This window comes from Condylura cristata, unplaced genomic scaffold (assembly GCF_000260355.1).
Source record: "Condylura cristata isolate star-nosed mole 26May11 unplaced genomic scaffold, ConCri1.0 scaffold00011, whole genome shotgun sequence".
NCBI classification, from domain to species: domain Eukaryota; kingdom Metazoa; phylum Chordata; class Mammalia; order Eulipotyphla; family Talpidae; genus Condylura; species Condylura cristata.
In genome coordinates, this window is record NW_004567112.1 from 3,948,886 (window position 1) to 3,958,734 (window position 9,849).

Consider the following 9,849-nt stretch of genomic DNA (forward strand, 5'->3'; position numbering starts at 1 on the left):
TGAGATGTCCAGGGACCCCGTCAGCCCCGCCACACACACACACACACACACACACACACACACACACACACACACACGCTTTGCTTCCTTCTGAGCTGAGGGCCTGAAATTCATCCTCAGACACTGGACACTGCTGTTGAGCGCCTCCCTCCTGTCCTGTCCAGGGGGTGGACAGGTGCGTCCCTCACACGCCAGTGGTGAGAGGAACTAAGGGACGAGTAACTGAGACAACTGATAGGATAAAGGTACAAGGAGGGGAAACACGCTCCCAGAGGACAGGGCCGAGGGCCGAGGGCTGGGTCGGGACGGCAGCCAAGGCCCAAAGGGAAGGACAGGAGGGAAGATCATGGAGCTGCAGTGAGCCAGCCCAGCCCTGGGGAGCAGCTGCGGGCGGGGAAGCCACCTTGGCCTGCCTGGCCTGCAAGGCCTTGGGCAGGCACCACATCTCTTTGAAAGTGAGGTAAATGCAGAGGGCTTTAGAGGGTTTTATTCCCTAGACAAGACCTGATCTGAAAGTGCAGTCACCCCGGGGTGGGGGGGCGGGGGGGTCCTAGTCAACACAGCTGGAGAAATAGCTGGAAGGGAAGTAACTTCTCCTCTTGCCTCCTTCAATATAGCCCCTGTATTTCTACCCTGTACTTGGGCCTAAACAAACACAAACCAAATGTCTTCCTTTTTTCATTTCTCTCTCCCTCGCCATCAGAACTACTCAGGAAAAACTGCCTCCAAAATGCTGCCTTTGGATGGATAGTTGCAAAGTCCGGCAGACACACCAGTGTCATGTGAACACATTTGGAGCAGTGTTCCAAAGCTGAACTGGTTCGCCCTCCAAGCTGCTTTCTATTAAAATGTTTGCATGCCTCTGTCTTCTTCCTGCAGCTGGTATTCCCTCCAGGGGTGCTGGCCCCACTCACAGGCCCCAAGGAAAGAGGTCTTGAAATTTCTAGGTCAGAAGCAACAGAAGGGGAGCTGGGGGAAGCCGGGGTGGGGGGGGGCTAGTCCCTAGGGGAACCCCCTCCTCCTGCCTGGGAGGGGGCGGCAGATAACCCACACGTGTCAGGGCTGGTGCTTCCAAAGCTGCTCCTCATCTGATGGCTCAGCAGGGAGACACACACTGTCTGCTCAGCACCAAGCAGCAAAACACAGCTCTTTGGTCTCAAGCCCAGAAACGCCTCTGGCAACTTCAAATCAAGGGTGGAGGTGGGGGGGGGGGCTCGATGGAGATGTGAGGGGAGGTCTAAGAATGGAAGGGAAAATCTGAAAATCAGGCTCAGAGGGGTGGGCAGTCAGGCAGGGTCGGGGTGTCCCAGCAGCAGGGACGCCCCCCGTGAATCATGTCACTTTCTGTGGGTGACAGTCAGCTCAATTCCCAGGGGAGGATGTGTTTGGGCTAGCGGGATCTGTGTCGTTGGCCCTAGGGGCTGGGGGACCCTCTCCAGCCGTTGGGCCATCAAGTCTGCAGCAGGGGAGAAGGCCTGGCAGGGGAAGCTGGCTCCCCAGGGCGGCTGCATGACAAGAGGGTGCATGACAGTGGGAGCAGCTGTCCATGGCGACCACCCGTTTGGCCAGCAGCGGTGCGGCTCTCGGGAAGGACACAGCTGCTCAAGGCCCAGTGGACCCTCCAAGTGAAACCATGATGCCTGGGGGTGCAGACAGTGGGCCCCTTAGCCACTGGGCCCAGGCATGGGGTGCGGGGCAGCCGCACCGCTTCAGGGGGTATCAGGAAACAGCCTGGACAGCAGAGCTGTGGTCTCCCCCGGGCAGCAGCCTTGGCAACGATTTTCAATCCTCAAGCCCAGTTTTTGTTGGCTCTGCCCTGCTTCCTCAGGGCCCTGCTCTGTGTCTCCTTTGTGGGTGTTTCTGAGGCGACACAGTGTGACCAGCTCATACCCCACCGTGCTCTGCCTGCAGGTCCATAACCCCCATGATGGGGTGAGCCCAGGTGAGCAGCTCCTTCCCAGCTGGACCGCACCCCCACCCCCTCTTCCCAACAACCAGCGTCAAGCTAGGGAGGCCCCAGGGGAGGAGCAGAAGAGAGGCTTCTACGCGCCCCACTTTGAACGGCTGAGTCAGGGGAACCAGTCTGCTGTGGGAACCTGCCGTGGACCCCCGGCCGCTCCAGGGCAGCTTGACGTTCTCAGGCTCCTCGCTCGCTCTTGGGCTGCAGACGCATCTCGGCTCACGGGCTGGGCGGAGGGAGGGTGAGACTCCCCGGCACAGCAAGAGCCAGGGCAGAAACGCGGTCGGGGCGGCGGCGAGCTCTCCATCCTGCCCGGACACGCCGGGGGCCGCGCAGCTTAGGCTGCACCAGCGCCCAGTCTGGAAAGAATCTCCCCGGGCCAGACAGTCACACAGGACGCGCCCACACGATCCACACATGAAGCTGCTCTGTGGAGCAGCACACTGCCTGCAGGGGCCCCCGGGGCTGCCCCCACCCCAGGATTTGGCAAAGCTGGGAAGCCCGGTGTGGCCGCCTTCTTCCTGAGAGGCTACCACATCCTGGACACCCTTCCAGCAGCATGTCCCCAAAGGAGGGGGGTGCCTCTGGCTATTTTAAGTCCCTAAAGCCCAGGCGCCAGCCCTCCAGTGGCGGCACGGCCTGGCCATGAGGCAGCAGCAGGCGGGCTCCAGAGGTCACCTGCTGTGTGGCCTCCGGCAGGTTACTGAAGCGCCCTGAGTCCATCTCCTCCATAAACTCGGGTAAGACAACATCTTGCAGCCGAGGTGAAAGTTACAAACGAAGGCAGAGCCTGGACCAGCGCTGGGGCTTAAGAAGCAGGAGCTGGGAAAGACGAGTGGCTGCTAAAATTCCACGGTCGCCGAAAGGAAGTAAGACCCAGCACAGTCCTGCTAAGGCCAGTGGCCGCGGGCACGCTCACAGCATATCCAGGTGAGCAGCGCCGCGGGGAGCTGGCAGGAAGCGTCTCCCTTGGCACGAAGTTGGGGGAATGATAGGGCGCACAGAAACCTGCAGGTGCAGCTGCAGGGCCACGTCCCACGGCGAACCAAGCCTCCGTCAGCTCCGCGCTTGACAGTGAGACCACAGCTGGGAATTCGGGGTTTCACGCGAGCTGGCTTAGTGTCAGGACGGAGCCTGGGCTTCCACGGCTCGGATGGCTTCAAAGAAACCAACCATTTGTGGACACGACATGGCCCCAACTGAGTCCCTGTGGAACTACAAAGGTTCCACGCTCAGGTGGCTCTCTGCTGGGCTGCGGCCCAGGGCACAGCGTCCTGGGCATGTTTGCACGTCAGCAGCTCTGAGAAGTCCTGTCAGGGGGGAAACCACTGGCTTCGTTTTAATTCAAGGTTTCCAGAATTTTTTCCGGCACGGCGTGGTTTCCACACACCCCAGGCGGCCCTGAAAACCCGCCAGGGAGACCTGGCTGCTCTCGGGGCGGGCGTGAATGTGTCCGTTCAAACCCCCATAAATTCTTCCGGGTGGTGAATACCCCCGTGGGCCCAAGTCTGGAGCGACACGTGAACCACGGAGGAGCCTCCCTTTCCGCGCCCGACTGCGCTTCTTTCTAAACCAGCTGCTCTCATGCATAACAGTGCCAAACACCATCCAAAGGCGCCCCGATCCCGCAGCACCAGCTCCCTGCCCAGGCCCCCGGGTACCCCCCTTTCGCCCAGACTGCGCTGTGGCCCAGATCCAGGGCTCTGAGCAGCCCTTGACACCTGTGTCAGGGCCCCTTGGTGCCTTCGGACCTCGCGGGCTGTCCTGGTCGGGCCGGGCCCCCGGACTCGGCTGCGCCGTGGGGCGCCTACCTGGTGGTCGATCTTGATGAGCGCGATGTCCGCCTTCTCGTCCACATCCTTGATCTTGGCCTCATACGTGGCGCCGTTCTTCAGCTCCACTTTGACCCGGTGCTTGTTGGTCACCACGTGGGCATTTGTCACGATCAGTCCGTCTTCGGACACAATAAAGCCAGACCCACTGGCCACCGGCACCTCCCTCTTAGAAAAAGGAAGCCTGGAAGCAGAGGACGGCACCTGATTAAACCCGACCGCCCCCCCCAGCCCCACTGCCAGCCCATCACCCCACTGCCCCTGCCCCTGCAACGGTGCAGCTGTCACTCTAGGTGCTGGGACATTGCCCACCTCTGCACTCCTCACAAAGCTCCACTCTCAGTCCACCCCTAGAGTGTGTCCTCAGAGCCAGCCCCCCTCAAAACACCTGGAGCGTGGGCTGAAGAAGTAACCGGAACCACCCTAAGGGAGAAACACACCCTTCCCGGAGCAGAAGCCTCAGTGACCCTGACAAGTGTCTGGAGTGGGCCGAGGTGTTGCCAGAGGCGGCACTGGCCGGGGCCCCCGCAGAGGTGGGGGGAGGCAGCCCGCTTACTTGCGAAACAATTCGATGTGAACCACGGCCGGAGCGATCTTCTCCACCACGTCGGCAATGAAGTTGTATTTGTGCCGCAAACTGTCAGGATCTTCCTGCCCTGAGAGCCAGGCAGAGACAGGAGACGCTTACACACTGCTTCTCGCCGCAAGGCCAGGAGAAAGGCGTGTTTCTGAGGGAGCCAAAATATGCACCCAGATGGCCGGGGAGGCCTGAGGGGTGAGGACAAGGTCCCAGACCTGGGCACAGATCCTTGCCGCTCTCTAGGAAGCAGCCACTCAGATAAGACAGCAAATTCCATTCAACATGACCTCTGCTGATTTCTCAATACTTCCACTGTGAAACGCTGAGCCGGCGGCACCAGCAGACACCTGCATGTCCTATCAGCTCTTCCAGAACACGCTGGTCTCCTAAGGGCGCCCTCAGCCAGCACCCCTCCCCGGGTGGCCAGCCCCCCCGAGCAGCAGCCCTTGTCAGCACCAGCCGCCACCAGGGCAGGGCTGTGGCTGGTGCTGACGAGTCGCCCATCACACGCTGCAGATTTGAAGGTGAGGAAGCATGTGGGCTCAGGTATGGGCCCTGTCTCTCCCACCCACGCCTCGAGGCAAGCAGAGGCCACGCTGTGTGCCCAGAGGTGCCCACCACCCCCGACCAGCTCTTCCAACTCCCGGGGCACCCTGGGCCAAGAGGTGCCGCTACTGTTGGGGGGAAATGAGAACTCAAACGGCCATCATTTCCTCTAGAGACACGTGCATTATGATCGGTGACCCCAGAGAGTGGGCCTTGCAGACACAGCTGCCCACCGCCCATGCAGGGCTCCCGCAAGGCAACGTGAGCCTCCACCAGCCGGATGTGGACCCACCGCATCCGATTCAGAAGAGAGCTACTGGAGACACGGGGTCCCGGGCGCCTGTCCTGTCCACGCGGGTGGCCGCAGAGGCCATGGGCAGAAGCGCCGTCGGAGCCTACCCTGGCCCCAAATCCACGCCATCGGGTGAAGCCCTCCACAAGTCCACCTTGGCTTAAACAGGGTGCGGGGGTCTGGGCCGGTCTGCAGGACGCACCCCCTTCCTCTGCTCTCCTCCCACCCCCTCACACCCCGCCACCCCCGTCCAGCTCAGCACGCGCCGGGCAGCACCGGGCCTGAGCAGACGTTCGCGGGGAGCTTTCGAAAAACCTCAAAGCAATCAGAGAAAGTCCCGGAAGCTTGGTGCATCTGAACGTTAACACCGAGGCTCGTCCGTTGTGACTTTTTGGGTGGCCTTGGGTAGGCCTCCTCTCCAGCATGGTGTGCAAAATGGAGGACCCGCCCTCTTTCCACAAAGCCTGTTTTCCAAGGAACAGAAAAGCTGCTGCAACTCCCAGGAGAGAGAAACTAACAAATTCAAGGCGGCCTCATTTACAACGCGCCCTCTCACGAGAAAGAAGCCTGTTCCTCACACAGATGAGCGAAGGGCGCCGGCCCAAGCCCGGCCGCTGGCTCCCGTCACGGCTCACTCAGCGGGATTGCAACACAGGCCTGCGGGTTCGGGCGGTCACTGCCCTCGCCCGTCCCGGGACGCGCACACACACACAAGCCCAAAATCACACCCACACTTAATCACATGCACGCACTCGGCCGCTGACACTCACACACGCACACTTCACACTCACACCGTGAGCGTGCACACACTCTCACATGTCCACAGGCACAACACACAGCCCCACACGGCAAACACACACACAGACTCACACTTTCCCCTCACGCACCTCCACGCACTCACCCTCACGCAGAGACGCACCTGCCCATGGCACCGGCACTGTGGCCACCCCAGGCCCCCGCTGTCAGGGACGGCCCGCCCAGCCCAGCCCTCTGCCTCGGCCACAGTCCACAGGCGTCCCCAGCCCGTCCCCTCGGTCCCTGCCACAGCGGGGTGTCCCCACCAGGGGCTTCAGTACCCCACGGCATCCCCGGGGCACAGAGATGACTCGCACACTGGCCCACCTCCCCAGCTGTTTCCTGGAAGTGGGGGGCTGTCTGTGAGCCAGGGCCCCCGCGGTCCTGCCTTGAATGCGCTGAGCCGCCGGAACCCAGGGCTGGGGTCCGCCCTCTTCCTGCGTGGCACGGCTTTTTGAGGTACAGGATGCCATCCGCACTAGCGGGCGGAGAGACCAGTTGACGAAATCCAAGGCAGCCACGTCTAGTTATTTTTGTTTTCAAAAACGGTGTTATGTTCCCTTGCTGTGGTCTTTCCCACCTCCCCCGTGAAACAGGAAAATCAAATATTGTCCTGAAGTTCTATCTAGGGGCTGAGCTACACAGGCTGTAAATGAGTTCTCCATACACACCACAGTCTCCTGCATGCAGCATAAATCACAGGGAAACCTGGGCAAGCCACAGCTTTTCCACTGAGCCCGGCCGGGGCGGGGCAGGGCCGCGCCTTCCCTGGCTTCCTGGTAGTTGCGGTTCACTGGTCTGTGCCCGGGAGCGTCCAGCACGAGGCTAAAAAGGGGACAGAAACAGCCGTCCCAGAGACAGAGCCTGGCGCACACTGCCCAGAGACAGCGGTAAATAAACACACCTGGGCTCCTAGGAGAGACGAGGGGAAGCTGGATTCTATCCAGGCGACATCTCGGGGGGCTGGGGGGGGTGCAGGGGGTGCGGGTTCTGAGACCCCACCAGGAGGAAGGCAGCTTCTCATTAACCGGCTCCCTCCTTCTGACTGCCCACATCAGTCAGTCAGGGGAGAATCTGCACACCTCAGGGTAAAATGGGCACTTTTCCCAGCTACAAGGAGAAACAGTTGCTTTCTCACACAAGTGAGACAAAGTGGCTCTAGGATCCATTCACTCTGGAAAAGCAGGGAGGACACCAGCCTGGGCCCCAGAGCACCCGCTCCATCCTCAGCCTGCTGGTGGCCTCCCCCTCTCCCCAGTTGTCAAAGGGCACCCACCCCGGCCCGCTCTAGGCTGAGCACAGGGTCGACCCAGCTCTAACACTCTCCTGCTCCTCACAATAGGCCACTGCAAGACTGCAGGATTTGAGGGCCCTCCTGTACGTGCAACGGGTTAAAGTGCAGCACTGTGAGTCTATCCCCAGTCTCTGCAGCATGAGTTTGATCCCTGGCCAGGAAGCTGACCCACAGGGGGCAGCAGACCTCTCCTGGCCCGCCCGCTGCTCCCCTCAGCAGTGTATCTCAGTCAATCCGCCTGTTCTGCTCCCCACTCTGTCTCTGGGGCATCCTCTCACCCCTGTACCTCTGGCCTGTACCCTGCTCTTGTATGCATAAATAAATAAATCTTAAAAAAAAAAATTGCAGGATTTGAGATTGGACATAGGCCTCCAGGAATTCTACAGATGAGTAAACAGAAAGGAACTGACAGGGGACAGACCATAATGAACGGCCCAACTGACAAATCTCATTTGTGCAGGTCAGAGGAAAAAACAACCACTGACCGCTGTGACCTTCATGGGGGGAGGGAGCTATCAACAGGAAAATTAAGTAGAGCAGAAAAAGAGCTGAACATAAGGAACATCAACTATCCGTTCAGAGATGTCAAAATGTCAAACCAAAGAAGCGCCTGGCTTCTCCAAGCGCAACTTCAGAATGAGGAGCAAAAGTGTTTCTGGGTGCAGCTCGGCTGGGCACTGGAGCCCTGCAGCAGGAAAGGCTGGTCCACCCACCTTGAGGAAGCCACTGTGACCCTGTGGGCTGTAGAAATCCCGGCTGGCCCTGCCTGCTCTGACCTCAAGTCAACCCTCTTCCTTCCGGAGGACTCCACCCAATGCCGAGCCCCCAGAGATAGACCAGGCCAGCGCTGCCACAACCTGCTCTCCAGGATGCAGACGGAAGATGGGCTGGCACCTCTGGGCCCTCCACGTGCTGAGGACAGGCAGGAGCCCGTGCGCCAGTCTCAGATGATTCAGAGGGTCAGCTCAGCACAGCGGCTAACGTGCGGGCCCTTAGGTATGTCAGCTAATCCCTCCCAGCCCCATTCCCTTGTCCATAAAGTGGGGTGATCATAACACCTGCTGCCTTGTGTTTGGATACTGATTTTGTGAGCTACTGTAAAGAAGTACTTGAAAATCAGAGCACACAGTTTGAAGAGGCAAAAAAACAAAAGAACTGGAAAGAGTGCTACTTGGTTGGTGACTGTGGGCCAGTGTCATTACCACCTACTCTGGTAAGCAGAAAAGAAAGGGAAAGTGGAAGGGTCCAGGGGGCCACTCTCTCCACTTGGCAAACTGTAAGTGCAGAGGGTATTCCTATCTGAGTCACTGTGGTCACCCTCAGCGGTGACTGAGGGAGAGCGAGGGCCCTGGGCAGTCAGGACAGAAGGTAAGTCTAGGCAGAGTCAAGGCCTGGTCCTTCTCACTGCCCCATTCCTGTATACAAAGCTGGAGTTAGCTGGCCTTCAGTTACGGCCAGTCATGTACACAAAGATAGATCTGAACCCATATAAAGGAAGGTGATGTATTTTCTATATTCCTCATTAAGAAAAGGCAAAATGACGACATTGGGAATCAAAGGAGCATCACTACAGAGCCCACAGACATTGAAAGCATAAGGAAAAGATTATAAAACAATTTATGCCCTTCAATCTCACAGCTTAGATTGAACGGACAATTTTCTTTAAAATACACAATTTTCCAGTGTTCACTCAAAAAAATACAAGTAATGAGTAAGCACTTATCTATTAAAAAGTCTGAATGTTTCCGGCTCATATGACTTCATCAGTGAGTTCTATCCAACATCTAAGAAAGAAGGGATACTAATACTTTATCAAGTTTTCTCAAACATAGATGGCTCTATTTATTTCATGATCCCAGAATTACTCTAATTTATAAAAGCTACACAAAAGATATTATAAAACAACTGCAGGTTAATTAATATCCAACATGAATACAACTCAAAAGTGCTTAAGATTTTTAGCAAATGGAATTTAGCAATATCAAAAAAAAAAAGATAATATATCATTGCTGGTGTTGCAGGTGGGGTTTATCCTAGGAAAGAAGAAACAAGCTTGGGGTAGCACTTGAAAATCAATCAGTGTAACTTACCATATTAACATACTAAAAAAAGAGAGAGAAACCCACATGATCATCTCAATAGATGTAAAAGAAGATCTGACATAATGGAACATTCATTCATTATAAAAACTCAGCAAATTAGAAACAGAAGAGAACTTCCTCAGCCTGAAGAAAAAGGGGGTCAACGCCAAAAAGAACTGAAACTAATATTGTATTTAATGGGAAAAGGTGGGCTGCTTTCCAACCAGAACAGGAACAAGACAAGGCAGCCACTCTTTTTACTTAAGTCCTAGCTAGACTAATTCAACTAAGAACAAGAAAGTAGAGAAAGGCATAGACCACAGAACACAGAATTATCTCTAGTTGGAAATGACCGAACAGTGTTGGAGAAAGTGCCTAGAAACCTGTAACTGAGTTTCTCAACCTCATGGGATAACAGGTGAATATAGACCATGAGTTGTATTTCTATTGTGTGTATTAGCACAGAACA

At 57.0% G+C, this 9,849-nt stretch overlaps 1 protein-coding gene across 1 annotated transcript in view; it reads right to left on the reverse strand.

The window, feature by feature from the left end:
- The window catches only part of HTRA1 (HtrA serine peptidase 1), a 24,288-nt gene extending 19,073 nt beyond the window's left edge, over nucleotides 1-5,215 (reverse strand). Inside the window, exons 1-3 of the mRNA XM_012723454.1 lie at nucleotides 5,152-5,215; nucleotides 4,349-4,475; nucleotides 3,772-3,976 (exon numbers count right to left, since the gene is read on the reverse strand). Of these exons, the coding sequence (XP_012578908.1) occupies nucleotides 3,772-3,976; nucleotides 4,349-4,475; nucleotides 5,152-5,215 (396 nt within the window). The remainder of the gene's footprint in view (nucleotides 1-3,771; nucleotides 3,977-4,348; nucleotides 4,476-5,151) is intronic.
- Between the last annotated feature and the right edge of the window lie 4,634 nt (nucleotides 5,216-9,849).